Source organism: Cyclopterus lumpus, chromosome 11 (assembly GCF_009769545.1).
Source record: "Cyclopterus lumpus isolate fCycLum1 chromosome 11, fCycLum1.pri, whole genome shotgun sequence".
Classification (NCBI taxonomy): domain Eukaryota; kingdom Metazoa; phylum Chordata; class Actinopteri; order Perciformes; family Cyclopteridae; genus Cyclopterus; species Cyclopterus lumpus.
Genome location: NC_046976.1, coordinates 6,342,661 through 6,358,777, shown reverse-complemented (window position 1 = coordinate 6,358,777; position 16,117 = coordinate 6,342,661). Strand labels below are relative to the sequence as shown.

Sequence of the window (16,117 nt, the reverse complement as noted above, 5' to 3'; positions counted from 1 at the left end):
CCAATCCCCCGTCCTCCCTCTCCCCCGTCCGTTTTTTCTGGCTCCCGTCTTCCGCATGACCTCCATCAGCTCTCTCCTTAATCATCCTTCTCCTGTCCTCACGCTGTCTCTTTTTTCCTGTCTGCTCGTTTCCCCTCTCCTTTACTTCACTCGTCTATCACGGTGGTGAACTCGGGGAACTTTTCTTTTTTTGGATGGAGAAATATTGACTTACCTCCACCAGTTACTTCGCAGGTTCCGATTTTCCCACACAAAACCCATAAGCCTTGAGACCAGTTCATCTATTTGTTAACTTGGAGTATTTCTTTAGTCAACGTTTTAAAGTCCTTCCTCATAACTTAGTAAGTATTAGCTGGTTCCAAAGAGTAATCTTCTGAATCAGGTTGCACCATTAAAACTCAAGAAATGTGTTCGGTACGGTAAAGACTTCTGAAATGTGAAAATTGGCTGAATCATGAACTGATATTTTAGTTTCTAATCCCTTACTTTTCATTTGTATAATATGCATAAATGGAGAAATATGAGTTTCAGAATTAGTCATACATTGTGTTGAATCCTCTAAGTTAACGTCATTATTATACAGCATTTTCATCAAGTGTCGGTTCAGATAAATAGACCAACTGTTAAGTCATATATTATATATTGCTGAGGTGAAACTCCGGGAAAGGATCACATGAAGCTAGCATATTGAGTAGGAGAAGATGAGGGAGGGTGGGAGAGAGAGAGTTGGCCGACTGGAAGTAGACAAGCAGAGCGGTTCTGACAGGCTGTGTCTGCAAAGTTTGTTCTCCAATAGGCCCACACAGAGTCACCAGTGGGCTGCTCACACACACACACTCACACACACACACACACACACACACACACACACTACCGGAGCTGCATGCCCATAAGCGCACACGCAGACACCAGTCAGTCTCTTTAAACACTCGTGCACTAATGCTGTTACGCACAGTGTGCAGCAGACTTAGCTGCAGCACAGACACATAAAGGGAGAAGGGAGGCGAAGGCGAGCAGGGGGAGAGGGCTTGGTTATGAACGCTCTCCTCCCGAGGCTTCGGTGCCGGGGAAATGGAGCTATCATGACGAGGAATGAAAGTGCAACAATGGTTTCATCACTTTCCCTCATGTTCCACTGCACAGCCGAAAAAGAAGCTTCTCGCGTTCTCATCCGGCCGTTAGGGAAAACATGCAGCGCAATACACCAAGAGGAGGGGAGGCTTGAGAGTGAGTGTTAGATGGCAGGGGGGGGGGGGGGGGGGGGGGGGGGGGTGCAGAGAGAAGGCATCCTCTCGCCGCAATGAATGAACCTCACAAACTCATATTGTTGATACAGCAGCAGCAGATATGGACTATTTTGATGGACCGAAAGACAATAGTGTGTATTGATCTTGAAAATGTCCCTGTGTTCTGTTGCTGTTTATTAGCACTGTCCCTCTTCATTTCTTCTTCCCCGGCTGCGTTTGTCCTCGTGTCACCCCTGCCTGAGCCCCACCCTTCTCCCTTCCTCTGTTTTTATTGCTTTTATGTTTTTGAAGATCCTTCCTGTCCTCCTGCTGACTTTCTCTCTCCTCTTATATTTTCTAACCCCAACTTCCTGCCTTGCCTTCTTTTAACTCCTACCACCACACTCTATCCTCTTGCGTATACACCCTTATGTGAACCTTCTTTTGTATGTGGACTCCCGAAGGACTGTCAACCACTCTGTGGAAGCTCATCCGAATAAAGAATAGCCACAGTCTCCTCCTCTCATCTCACTTCCTCCTCGTCTTTTCTCTCGTCTCCACCAGGGTGCAGTGATCACGCCAGCCATGGACCACACTATGTCCATGCAGCCTGCCAGCATGATGGGCCCTCTCGCCCAGCAGATGAACCATCTGTCCCTGGGCACTACAGGAAGTGTGAGTACGCCTCGCTGTGCTACGACGAGCTGTGCACGTACCAAAACACCAAATGCAGCAACACAAGCCTCTCTTGTTGCCAGAATCCAGACGAGAGAACCTTCCAGTTGAGAAACTCCCTGTGCGATCAGAGCCGTAAGCTTTGGTGGGAATGCTACTCAGGGACGGGGGAAAAACAACGTCACACACTTATTTAATCACTTTAGCAAAAAAACTGTTTTTAATACAGTTGACAATGTGTTTATTTACCACATTTTCCACCAACAGTTGGTTTCATTGTTACAATCTTCCAATCTGTGTCCAAGCTAATATTTACAGGCATCTTTATTCTACTCATTAAATATCTGTAGGCGCTCTTTTTATTAGGGCAGCTGTTGTTGGATTGCTGATTGGTTAATTTAGTTTTCTGTGATCAGTTTATTACTAACAAGAATACCCAATATAGCTTAGCTGCCTGAGGCTGATTGAATTGTTAATTAACTGTTTGTAAAAGTGATTTATATATTACTCTTTTTACTTTGCTTCTTCCTGGCATGAGGGGAAATGTAACTAATATGACAATACGTCTGTACTTTTGTCTTAGAATACATCTTGTTTATGTCATCTTATTGTTGTCTTTTTATCTTTTTGCCAATACCTTTTCACAGTTTCACAATTGCTTTCAGTAAAACCTCAAAGTGTGTTTAGCTCGCTGCATAGCTGTCCACCCACAGTACGCACACATGGTGAGGGCTTCAGTACAAGGAGGGCATGGGAATCGCAGAGCATTCCTTTGGAGGATGGCTTACCAGCAACAATAGCTCTCATTATCTGTCACCGGTCTAGTCATCTGTCCACCGTTCATCATCACAAAGAGAAGCTCTCGACACAGGCAAAGGATGTATTACAAACTTTAAGTTCGTTAAAGATGTCAAGCCTTGCAAATTAGGAGAACCTTGACAGCTTGGCACCGACTAACGTTACCGGTGTTGCCCCATATCCTGTGTTTGGCGTTAGTCAACCGACACTTGTCAGCAATTCAATCTTTGGAGGTATGTGTCCAATTTGCAAACGGGCGGGTGCAGGACCTTCAGATCTTCAATCCAAATGCCAACGGTAACACAACCATGTGGACAAAGATAGGCTGATCATGCATATCCAGCGAGGGGTGGGATTTGGCGAAGGGTCAATTTGAGGTCATTACCTGACCAGAACCACTTCGCAAGAGTTTTGCAAAAGATATGTCAATAAATCACAGATGCAAACACAATATTATCTAATATTAAGTGCCATGTCTTTTTCAGGGAAATTATGTTTGGTTAGTGAAATAATAATACAGCTATTTACACAGCATTTCTGAGTCGTTTGTAAAATACTATTATTATGGAAAGGACGCGATCCAGTTTTATCATAATGTGTGATTTTGCAAGATTGATAAAGCCAAATAAATACAGGAAGAAGCATGTACACAGTTTCAGTGTCAATAAATCCATGACTATATTGCATTACCTAAAAATGCTCCACAGAAAGGTGCACTTAAAATGGATTTGCGGCTGGCGTTTTTGCTGGTATTTCTTTTCTGCTCTTTGAGACAGAAAGTTGTACGTTAAGAGAGAAATCTGCAGGTGTCCATTACACAGCAGGTTTGGGTCAGGATGACCAAGTTTTAATCTGCGGAACGTTATTCATTTGGGTCTCAGACAAAGTACACATTGAGTAAGAGATGGATTTTACATTTCCTTTCAAGAAAGCCAAACCTTCTTAGGCTGTCGCCACATGTGCTCTGCCGGGGCGCTGCCGTATCATTTGTTTTACCCTGCATGCGTTCACCGCCAGATATTGAGGGGGTACGTTTCCTCCCTGATCTTCAACGTTAAACAGATTTCCTGCAAAGTTTAACGGTGTGACAGGGCGCTCTGTTCACCACCTTCCTCCCTCTCAACCCCTAATTTCTTTTTCTTTCTCACACGTCCTGTCTCACTCACTCTCTAAATCACACATCACATCTACCACTCCATCAGTTTTCTTTATTCCACACACACACTGGATTACAGTCACCGCCCCCTACAACTCCCCCCTGTTTAAGGATCAAGTCGACTTAGAGGTGTTGCACAGTTCTAAAGCCTGACTTCCTGCCCTAACCCTGCTGCCCGGGGGCAGGCAAGCAGGCAGCTTTGCTCCGGCACTACGTTTGATCTCTCTGTGTGTGTGTGTGTGTGCGTGCGTGCGTGCGTGCGTGCGTGTGTGTGTGTGTGTGTGTGTGTGTGTGTGTGTGCGTGTGTGTGTGCGCGTGCGCGTGCGTGTGTGCGTGTGATTGAAACAGTGCTGTATTGTACAGTTATCCATGTGTTTCCAGGTGAGCTGTCAGCGACTGTAACGCCATGTTGGCTCTGTCAGGAATGCCCCCTCCCTAATTAGCCCCAGCTGTGCTAACAGCCAGGATTAGAGACAGGCTAATCTATGATGATGGCTTCTGATGTTTGATGGGTTGTATTATAGGAGAAAGTGGGTTAAGGCGCTCTCTCTCCTTTTCTTTTTTTTCTTCTGATTTACTCTCCCCTTTCTGCCTGCTTAGCTTTCCCTAGGTGGTATACTGCGTAGCATAACTCCTTTATGGCCGGGCTGCACACACGGCATGCCACACTCGATCATCAGTGGGAACTGAGACATGTTTTCTATGAAGCTTACTCTCAAGCCAGATGTGAAAGCCCTTTATAGTGCCTGATTGAGAAAGCCTGTTAAAGGAGGAGTTAGGAACCAGCATCTGTAACTGTCCGTGCAGTAAACTGGACTGGACACCACATACTCTGAAAGTACATTCTTCATGTGCAGACACATGGTGGTGAGGTTGTTTTGATTGTCTCCCCACAGTGGTCATGTGACTAAACCTTCGCGGGGCACACGCACCTGCCATAAGTAGCGTCTCCAGAGTCAACAACCCATCAGGACCACCGCCATTCCTCAGAATACTCTTGGCTGTTCCAGGACTCTCTGTGGCTGCTTGTGTATGGCTGTGGCTTTCCTCTCCTTTCCAAGTAAAGGACCAAATGTTCCCGGTCCGCCCAAGCTGCGAAACTGGTGTGGTGACGCTAGCTTTCCGAGAACGCCGTGCTATTTTGCAGCGAGGATAGGCACGGAGGCTTTGGCCGAAAGGAGTGGCGAAGAAAACCACGCCAGCGCCCGGCTGATGGTCACTGCTTTGGAATTCAGCTGCTTTGCCAGAAAATGATTCTGTTTGAATCGACCTCCATAGTCACCCAGCTCACTTTGGTGTCTGTCTATCTTGAACAACTTGATTACAAAATGCTAAAGAACCTCAGGCTCACTGTTTATGGATGGCACACATAAATATGCCATCCAAGCTCCTCACTGATTTATTCGACCATGTTTGGTGTATATTGCTCCGTTACTGATTTCTTTACTATCTCCTTGCTCTACCTTTCATGCTTTGTGTTTGCTCATGCCTGTTAGGTGTGTGTGTGTGTTTGTGCGACATAGTGTTTGACATGACAAGAGGTGACCTTCCCTCTGTGTTCTCCATCCTCTTTCCGTCTTGGCATGTAGAACCCAGGTCTCCATTGTCATGGTGACAAGGGTGATTGACAGCTTGTGTGTCCCTGCAAGACAGATTTGTGTGAAGCGCTTCCCTATATTATCTGGGCTATTTCTCTTGGTTTTATATGGGGGAGTCTTAAGTACAATGTGTTATTCCACATTTCCATAAACGTGCATGGCTATGTTTAACCTTTACTCACCCGGGGAAAGTTGACTGAGCATGCATTCCCTTCGTTTGTAGCTTCACAACCAAACAGCAACACACGCTGACATCTGGGTGATTGCCGTACCACTGAGCAGTTAGGTCCTTGTAGGACCTTGAAGGTAATTGTTCAGGCATGGCCGACTTTTTTTTATGGCATTTGTAAAATTTACAATGCGCTTTGAATGTGTTTAAGGGCACGCAGCCAAGAACTATGGTGCAAGAGTTGCGCCGCTCTCAAATTCACTTTAATGTTCTGAATTTGATGTTCGTGCTGAACTTTTGAATTTGAATATGTTCCCAATTTGTATGTGCATTAACTGCACGAGCTTGCAGCAAGGCCCAGACTCTGCAGTGCAGTCAAATCGTTGCCTGAAACTCTGTATCTTGATCATAAAGAACAACGGTTTATGTGACAGTTTACTGTTGATGGCATTATTTGGGTCTTAAAGCAACAGTTGGTAACTGTAATAAAAAATAACTTGTTGTCATATTTGATCAAACTGTCACTCTATCCTGACAGTAGCACACAAGAGAGACAGCACCTGGTTCCTGTGCCTTCTTTTCATACTAATGGCATTTGCAAGATACATTTGTGCCCAAAGGAAAACAACCAATCAGAGCAGAGAGGTCTCAAGGGCACGTGTCAATCACTGTTTGTGAAGATTGTGAACTCCGATCTGTCAAACTAGTCAGCGCTAATCGTCAGTGTTAATTTTGGCATCTATTTTAGCTTTATTCTTAGTCTTTAGACAAAAATGCTTATTAGTTTTAGTCACAATTTGTTCATTTTTATCCTTCAAAGTTGAAGGCTAGTTTTAGTTCAAGACAATATAAAACATTGTAGTCCAGTTTTTGTGTCTGAAAAGTCATTACAATATATTATAAACAATGTATCAAACAAAACCTGTAGATCAGTGGATTAATAATAACGTGAAACCATATCATGCCTACTTGTGCGTGTGCATCCCTCTGTGCATGCGTGAGACAAACAAAACGGACAGATTTTGCCAGTATGAATCTCCGTGTGAACAAAGCTCGGGGGCCAAGATATGGAGGGCTTTTCACGGTGAAGTGGTACAGCACCGTGATTCACAGCCGCTGGTGTGCAGCTCCATTGTGATGGAGCCTCACAGCTCAGATCAATAGTCATCAGAGCCCATCCCCGCGCCGCTCTGCCATTAATAACCCGCACTGAGTAGCTGGATGCTCTTGCCTTGACCAACTGTTATCCTCCACCTTGTAGCCAATGTGAATGAACAGCCTGTCGACACAGAGATAGATGTGATGTGAAGATAGATGAACAGAGAGGCGGATGATTCAACATTTAAACATGCTAACGCGCTTTTGCTACATTGCAGCTCTGCCGGAACTTCAATTTCCTCAGAGATTCTTCTTCTCCTTGAAGCGGAAGCTTAAAGTACAAAATCGTATCCGGTGCAGAGGCCCACACCGCTGTGGTTCTGTCTATGGTCTGGTACGTCTACCTGTTTCCGTCCTAGCACTGCTGCATTGCGGTGTGACTTTATACGATGCCGATAGTTGTATGTCATCGAGAGTGATGGCAGGGAAGAGACTTAAGGAGTCGACTCACACCGGCCTCGTTAAGGAACTATTCAGGCCTCCCGTTCATCAAACATACGCACACGCCATCTGCTCCAGTCGCAGGTGTGCGTGTGTGTGTGTGCATGTACACAGGTACGTGTGGCTGTGAGAGTGAAACAGCATTTATTGCCAATTAGGGATATTTTATATTGCCCAAACCTGTCCCCTGGCTATGGACAGGAAAGTATTAAAAGAGTTGAAATTGAACTAAAAAAAAATCATCTTTATCGCCATAGCAACCCAATTCACTGTCGCCAGGCTTGACGTCCCCCTGACTTACCACAGCAGCGACCATGGAAGCATTCCCTGCTCAACCTTCCACATTAGAGAGGTTAACTAATGGTTATGGTGGAACGGAAAATCTTATTAAGTGTTCTTGTTGAATCTAATTTAAATTCCTTTTGCAGTCCTGCAGAGAAATATAACATTTCAGATGGACACCGTGCCTTTGACGGGGAGATTTTGATAATGCTAGTTATCTCCTGGTTCCTTTCATTTGCTTTCGCGCAGCCCTCACAGGTGAGTCGACTGAATAAGTTAATGGGAAGGAGAGGCGAAGACTAAAAGTCCTGCGGAAAATTGGTATGCATGGTTCGGATTCAACAGGGAGAAGGTCACTTCAACAACCCGATAGGCCCTTTTACACAATAGCAAGTGGAGAGAGAGGGAGGGAGAAGAGAGCGAGTGACAGAGAGGTGAGAGGGAAGAAGGGAGGACACGGAGAGGTAATGTGGTAATGTGTCAGGAAGTCTGGATGTGCCGCCTCACCCTGTCCTCAGTGTGACAGCCCTGCAGGTGTGATAACCTTAAGTTCGCACGCACGCGTTATCCCAAACAGCCGCGCTCACATGCAAACGCACACTCACATCCATCCCAGGGCATCCTCCTGGCCATGTGCGGCTTCGGTGGGGGAGTTAATCACCCATGTCCATGGCCTTTAGCTGCTCTCATTAGGGGTGAGCGGTGGAGCCGTACCCGATCCATTAGCAGCGCTGCCGGTAATGACACTTCACCAGCACCGCCGGGCCCGCGGCCAAGAAAGGCTTCGCAGCCGCGGCACAGTTCCTCCATTACCGCCTCCCGCTGCATACTGCCGCCACGCTTTCTACCACTGGCACAGGGGCTGAGAGGAAAAGGAAAAAATAAGACAGGAATAAAAAAGGGATTGTACTTCCCTTTTCTTTTTGTTGGACCGGAAAAGCAGCAGGAAGACATTGAGAGGAGGAGAGGCAGACTGGTGGCTTTTATCTGGGATCACATCCGTTGGCGCTGTACTGCAGCATTATTGTTCCAAGCCCCTTTGTCTTTGTCTGTCTCTCACACACACATGCATGTATGTTTCCAACACCCAGCTGCACAACTTGTACCTCCACATGCACAGTTGGACAGACAAATAGTGATAAGTCATCTTCTATGCACAGGCATGCGCTAATTAAAAAGAAGCACACACACTGGCAAGTCACTGGCTGACACTGGCGTGCACGTTCACCACACACACACACACACACACATACACACACACACACACACACACACATAACATGCATTCACAGCAAGTCCCAGGGAAAAAGGAAAAAGCCTCACACAAAGTGCCGTGTCCTCATTCATATTGCATGTGAAAGCCCCGTGGCTGTCATGTAAACGAACGTGTGTCACGTCTGTAAAATGGCCATCACGGAGGGAGCCAGCAGCCAGTTAAAAGCCGGGGCAGGCATGTCTAAAGGAATATAGGCCACAGGAAACAGACCTCCTGCTTTCTCTTTCCCTTCCCTTCTCTCTCTCTCTCTCACTCCCACTTCCCTTTCATTCCCTTCAGCTTTCTTTTTTGTTTCATTGTTTTATCTTCTCAGCTGTGGCCTTCCTGAGAAGTCTTTGTTGGAACAGCTGGACATCTCTTCCTCCTCCTTCTCCTCCGTCTACCTCACATACTCTCTTCTGCTCTGCTCTGTTGAGAGTGCACACATATTCTTTTAGCGCCCTCCAAAGGATGCTTAGAGCACAGCAAGCTCATATTCCCAATAATTTTGGGGAAGTAATCGCAGTAAATCAGACTTTTAAGGAATTGTGATGTCAGTGTTGGAAATCGGATCTTTCTTGTCCCATTTGGATTACACTATGTCAGAAATGTCTGTTTGTAATATGTGATGTGCGTGTGCAGGGGTTTTTGATATGCGTTTGTCTTGTGTTTGTGTTTCAGTACATGACTGCTGCAGCTGCCGCGGCGCCTATGCAAGGGACCTACATTCCCCAGTACACTCCTGTGCCTCCAACAGCCGTCCCTGTCGAAGTAAGACTCACACACGCATGCACACAATGCTTACTAACAATCAGAAACGTGTCCAGGTTCACCCAAAAGGGGGACATCATTACGCCGGACAGCCCACGAGCGCTCGCTTCAACATTACAAACGCTTCTCCCCACGTCAACAGAACAGTCATTAAATAGACAGATTGCATTTGCCGTAAATTGCAAACAAATGGCCTCGCACCACCAGCGCATAGCGAGGGTAAAAACTGCAAGCAAAGCAAGATGAGTCAGAAGTTTTATAGTATTAGGGAAAGACATTTGAAAGTGCAGCACAGACTTCGTCACTTCCTCGGCGGCTGTCTGTGCTGCTGGCAGGTTCGGAGCGGTCCAGCCTGAGAAATGATGAGTGTGGCAAGCAGGCGGGCCAGCGAGGAGAGCGGCGACGGCTGTCTGGCAGCTGACAGTGCGGCCGTATTCAGATGGACTATCAGTCGTGTATCAGATGACAGGAGCTGAAGTGAGACACAGTGCCTCTCCCCCTCTCCCTCTCTCCCCCCTTCTCCACAGCCGGTCCGGGCTGGTGGGTAGCTGGAACACACACACACACACACATCCGTCAGCTACTGCGCTCTGGTTAACCCACCAACCACGGACAATGACAGTTTCCCCTGACAGACCCATTAGTCCCTCCCTCCTGCCTCTCTCATACCACCACCCCAAGCTCCCCTCTCCTCTGAAAGTTCCTTGTGAAGGAGTGGAACGGAGGAGATAAATGTAGTTGCAGCGTAGCCTGTGGCGCCTCGTACCTATTTCATCCTCGCCGCCATCCTCTCAGTGCAAGCGTCAGTGGCGGGGTGTACATCACTGCATCAGCCAGTGTCTGGAGGGCTGATGCATGGACAGGACGCGGTATCCTTGAGAGCTTGTTAAAGGTGATTGAGATGACTCAATGATGGGGCCTATCGGTAATGCTGGATACATAAAAAAGGCAAAGAGGTTTTTGTGATGAATTCAGCGCACAGAGCCATCTTTAATGTAAGAGTCTGCAAGCAATGTAGCAAAGATCTGTTTTGTTATTCGCACATATTCGACCCCTACACACCGATTCCTGTGTCAAATCACAGGAACGTGATGCTTCTTCCGTTCTTTGTGTATTGTATTCATATGTTCTTTGTGTATTGTATTCATATTTAATATGAATATGTTTAATTGCTGTAGCACACTTCAGTGGTGTGTTAAAATTCAGCTCTTTAGTACGGCTGCACCTTTACGAGGCATAAATGGAAGACGTCGCCGCCATTGTTTTGTATGCCTGACAGGCGGCTTATTGGCATCCATGAGATTTGCTTATCTACAGTCTGAGTGATGGACCTGTCAGTCTGAGAAGTTAATAATCCCAACAGTTTTATTTGGTCTAACTTGTATGTCATGTCAAAACAGTGTTTTCGTTTATTATTTTATATATTACTACTTTTTGTTTGTCGGCGAGGGCTTTACTGTTACACCCTTGATTCAAGTAGGAAAAAGCTCCTTTTAATAATTCCAGGACAGAAGGACGTGCATGCATGCACAGAGATTCTTAAATGAAGAGTGCTTTATAAATGGAATGCATTATTATTATTATTATTATTATTAGAGTATATCGTAGCAGAAGTGGATTCTGTCACGTACTTTTCAGCAGGAAGTGTCCGAGCGTTGCAGCGAGATAGACGCTCGTTAAAGTGCAGAGCTGACACGTTTTCCCACAATGCCGTGTCCTCAGGGAGTGGTGACGGACGCCTCCCCCCAGACAGTGGCTCCCTCGTCACAGGAGGTGGCTGGCCAGCAGCAGCAGATCCAGGTGGACAGTGCTGCCGACCATGTTCCTGCTTACTCATACCAGTCCAAGTGAGTCAAACAGTGGAGTCAACCATTCTGATCCCCTTCTCTCCTCTCAGGGTACTTTGATATCTCAGGAGGTTTTGGTACAAACATCCAACTCAAAGATGAACTGATTAGATCGTGGTGGTTAAAGGTCACTGTGACCTCACAAAAACTCATATTTGGCCAGAACTCAAAGATAAATATGTTAATTATGACAACACACATGTCTTTGAGGATGAAATGACATTTTAGACAGACGTGAATGTCAACTGTAACATGACTCGTTGGCGGAGGCATATGACCGTGAGGCTCATATTTCATATTGATTATGAATAATCTTTTTAGTTATGATGATTATTTATCACATTATTTATATTTTAAACATAAAGTGTGGGCGATATGGCAATATGTATATTGAGACAATATATATTTGTCATCAGAGATGACCTTTTTGTAGACATAACTTCTGTCACCAACACGTCTAAGTAAATCAAACTGGAATCGACGTGCTTCCTGACAGGGAATTATTTGGTAATCATTAAAAAAAAATGTGGGAGAATTATTATTGAATTCTTTTGGTCACAAAAGCAATCAAATTGCAAGTTATTTCTCTTTTGACAGATTTGACAGTTTTAGTGAAGCCAAGCTCTACGGAATACTCATCTAAATCAATTGAGAGTACTAAGAGACGCAGAGGTGCCACCGTAAATGACTTTATTATTCCTGGCTGCTGTTGTCATTTGCTCGTCATTTTGGCAGAACGTTTTGCTTTTGTGACACAATCAGAGCCGTTTAACGTGCTTCTTTTTGCCTCAGTCTGCTGACGGGGCTGTCAGCTGTCAGCTCGGTTGCCTTTCTGTGTTGGTGATATTGGTCTTTGATTAAAGCCCCCCCCCCTCTCTTCTCCCCCCCCCCCCCCCCCCCCCCCCCCCTCTGTTGCTCTGTTTTCTCCTCTTTCATCAGATAACGGCCTGAGCGAATGTTCCTGTGACAGCGTTGCCTTGAGACAGAAGGTGGCTGCACTGTGTATGTGAGGAAAAGAGAAAAGAAAGAGATTGCTTCCAGATTGCCCAGGCACCAAAAAAGAGACACTTTTTTCAGTTCCTACCTGGCCTACGAGAAAAAAAAAGGGGGGGAAAGGAGAGAAGGAGGCAAGGAGAGAAGGAGGCGAAGAGTGCTGAGGAAGGAGATGGGAAAGTTGCTGGGCACAGTGCAAAAAAAGTGAAATTGTTTAGTCTGGAAACCTGCCGGAAGGGCTGGGCTGAAGCTTGAAAGGTTTCTCAAAGGAAATTCTCAACCAATACAAAAAAAAGGATAGAAAAAAAAAAAAAAAAAAGGTTGAGTTCGCAGGTAGGCAATGAAATTTATTTTGTAATTAGAAAACGGGAGTCAAGTTTGAAATACACACAGAGATTGTCTTCCTCAGATATTAAGCTACAATTTCTTTTCACTCTTTTTTATGTTCTAGTGTTACATTTTACTTTTCTAGATATATTCGAAAACAAAGTGTTTTTTTTTTCTTTCTTGAATCTTCATGGCCTTAATTTGAAGGGCATCAGAAACTTTTTACAGAGTTTAAGTCTGACGTCTGGTTAGGAATAAAAAAAATAAGCAAACAAAATCAGTCTCTTGGACCACTTGGAGGGTACAAGACACTGGAGGAGTTGTTCTAAAGAGGAAAAAAGAATCTATCACATAAGCTGTACAGATTTAATAGAGAAGAGCTTTTTTTCTTTTCTTCATTAGAAGAAAACTTTGATAATTATTATGTCAGAGGTAACTAAGTGTCAGAAGAAAACAAAATGTCTGTTGGGGAAAAAGACTTGTGGGGGGAGGGGGGGCTTTGAAGAGATTTTTCACAATGAGGAAAAAATGAAAACATAAGAAAACATGCTGCATTGTGGATACAGCACTGTTGCAAATGCTGAACTTGTTTTTATTATCATTATTATTATTTTACATGGCAAAGTTGCTGTCAATGACATTAGTGCTTTTTATCTGCCACATTTTACCTTTTTTATGAGCTTAAAGATGTTTTTAGCCCGCTTTGCTTGTCACACTGTAAAAAGGAGGAGAAAATATGAAAAAAATTATAAAATAAAAAATACATTAATACAAAAAAATAACAAACATTTCTGGCAGTGAAATAAAAACAGTAGATTCAGTAGGAGCTTACGGTTTAAACCAATCAGTGCAAAAGCAATAGAGGAAATTGTTGACAATTTCTGTAGTCTTTCCTAGTTGTGGATCAAATGCAGCCCATGGACGGCCATTTTTATACCAAAGATGAAGAGACACTCTGAACCAGAGTTTAGTTTTTATTTTCCTTTCTTTTCTTTTTCATTTTTCAGTTTGATTTTGTTGTTGTTGTTGTTGTTGTTGATGATGATGTTAATGTTGATATTGTTGTTGTTGTTGTTGTTGATGTTACTGTTGTCGTTGTTTTTTATTTGACCTCGATGGCCGGACCAGTCCTTACTATCCTTCTCAACATCTTCTTTTTCACTGGGTTTAAGCTAGTTTTCCACGGTTGTCACACACACACACACACACACACACACACACACACACACACAAATATACATACATATCTCAAAATACACACACTTACAGTACAAACACACACATCGAACAGTATTTAAAGTGTGATGAAACCAGTGGCAGACGACCAAAAGTCCTTTCTCTTCATGTCCTGGTCTTGTCCTTTTCTTTCATTACTTTTACGATTCTCTCACACACCGTCGGTGCATTCCACCTCTCTCTATGTCTCTCTCTTTCTCTCTCTCTCTCTCTCTCTCTCTCTCTCTATCTCTAACAGATTGTGCAGGGACAACTTTAGGAAACAGATTGTGGAAAAGCTCCGTGGTTGTCGACACATTGCTTCCAGCTTCATCCCCTTAGTGGTTTTTGCCCTGAGTCTCTTTGTCTTTAACTCAACCTTTCCTCTGCATACTGAGCGTCAGTGTTGATCTCCCTGTTAATCTCTGTCATGTATCACCAAACCCAGGTCACTGTTTTGAATATTTCCCTGCCCAGAATACCAGATGAGTAGTGTTTGCTGCATATTGGACAGGTACGTTGTGTGTGAGTGTTTAGCAATGATTGCATAAACTTCTATGGCACTTAAAGGTATTTACATAGCATATTTAAAACATTCATGAAGAAGTAAGTGAATCATTTGACATATTTCATGCTCATCCGCTTTCTTCCCGAGAGTTAGATGAGAAGTACAATGTCACTCTCTCGTCTGTACAGTAAATATGAAGCTACCGCCAGCAGCTGGTTAGCTTAGCACAAAGGCTGGAAACGGGGAAACAGCTAGCCTAACTGTCCAAAGGGGACAAAATCCACCCACCAGCACCTCCAAAGCTCAATAATTAAAACGTTATATCTTGTTTTCTCGATCTATACAAAAACAAAGTGTAAAAGCGACACCTTGTGGTTTTACAGGGGTTTACATGCCGGACTGTTTCTTGGCCAGGCGCAGTAATTAACTGGGGTCTCGTCGTCACTGTGAGCTTGACGCGCAACCAGCAGAGACTCCAGGAAGTTACTGTGAAGAAACTCCTTGAACAACGCATCTGAACAGAAGCCAGAGCCGTTTGCGTTGTAAGACCACCATCACTCCGTGGCACTAACAAGCTGTGGAAGGAGTGTGTTTAAAAGGACTGATCATTTGCAGGGGAGGTCGGTAACTAGGCTCCTCACTAGCAATAACAAGACGTTGGCAGCTTCTGCCTCGGCCACCGCCGTCTTGTGTCAGTTGCTCCCCTGCTTGTTCCAATTTGTTGCACAAACAACACGTCACATCTTATCCGGTCTTCCCGCCCCAGAGCTGTGTGAGGTTTTCAATGATTTCCCCTCTTGAGGGTTGTCCCCCTGAAGACATTGCCTGTGGGACAGCGGCCATTTCTGCCCCCATTAGAGCGGCCTTTGAGTGTCAGGAGCTGTGTGTCTGCTCTGCTGGCTCATGCCCCACTGAGGGGCTGCGGCGCTAAAGAGACCCCCGTTCTCCTGCCTGCTTCACTGGCACCATAATGTGCCAAGCCAGGCTCCTTTTGCTCTCATTTTCCCTCATCCCCCCGCTCACTCTCTCTCTCTCTGAGGTTTCTTCTCTTTATTGGATGGTGCAGAAGCAGAACCACAAACCAATTTCAGTCACTCTCGCAATGAGGCTTGACGGGCCCAATTTGTCTCCCTCCGGGGCAATAGGATCCACTCCAGTGTCCCTCGAAAGACCCCTTTCTTTTAGACAGAGAGGGAGCTTTTTGTTTGGCGACATTTGCACTAGAGCTCTCGCAGTTCATGTGACTCATTCCGATCTCCAGTCTCCAGCGCTGCATTTTTGGGCCACGATGGCGTTGTTGTGCACATTACGGGCAAGCTGCGTCACCATGCGAGGCGAATATGTGTAACCAACAATAGAATTGTACATCGAGTGCCTTTTAACAAAGCTTCCGAATAATTCCAAATTATCCGTGTGATAATGTATTTTAAAAAAGAAGAAGAAAAAAACAGCAAAGCACATGGAAGAGCTTATTTGTTTCAGTTGTGCTGAAGGAATGCTGCACAATATCAAAGCTACTGTATGGTGCTAAAGAGGAAGCAGTCTTGGGCTTGTGCTTCCTTGTGTCCGCTGATCTCTGTGAAGAGTCGGCCACTGTTTAACACTCGACTAACAGGCCAACTGTCCACTTAAAGACACACAAAAGGAACTGGCACACTGGTTCCTCAACCACACTGTAAAAGCCATACCCACATTTAG

At 45.0% G+C, this 16,117-nt stretch overlaps 1 protein-coding gene across 2 annotated transcripts in view; it reads left to right on the top strand.

Moving 5' to 3' along the window:
• rbms3 (RNA binding motif, single stranded interacting protein) overlaps nucleotides 1-13,458 on the top strand; it is a 193,813-nt gene extending 180,355 nt beyond the window's left edge. Inside the window, exons 11-14 of one of the 2 annotated variants that reach the window (XM_034546041.1) lie at nucleotides 1,791-1,901; nucleotides 9,440-9,529; nucleotides 11,252-11,376; nucleotides 12,316-13,458. In XM_034546041.1, the coding sequence (XP_034401932.1) occupies nucleotides 1,791-1,901; nucleotides 9,440-9,529; nucleotides 11,252-11,376; nucleotides 12,316-12,319 (330 nt within the window). In that variant the 3' untranslated portion in view covers nucleotides 12,320-13,458. Of the gene's footprint in view, nucleotides 1-1,790; nucleotides 1,902-9,439; nucleotides 9,530-11,251; nucleotides 11,381-12,315 lie in introns of those variants that run through there. The other variant, XM_034546042.1, reaches the window with a different exon arrangement.
• Nucleotides 13,459-16,117: the final 2,659 nt, after the last annotated feature.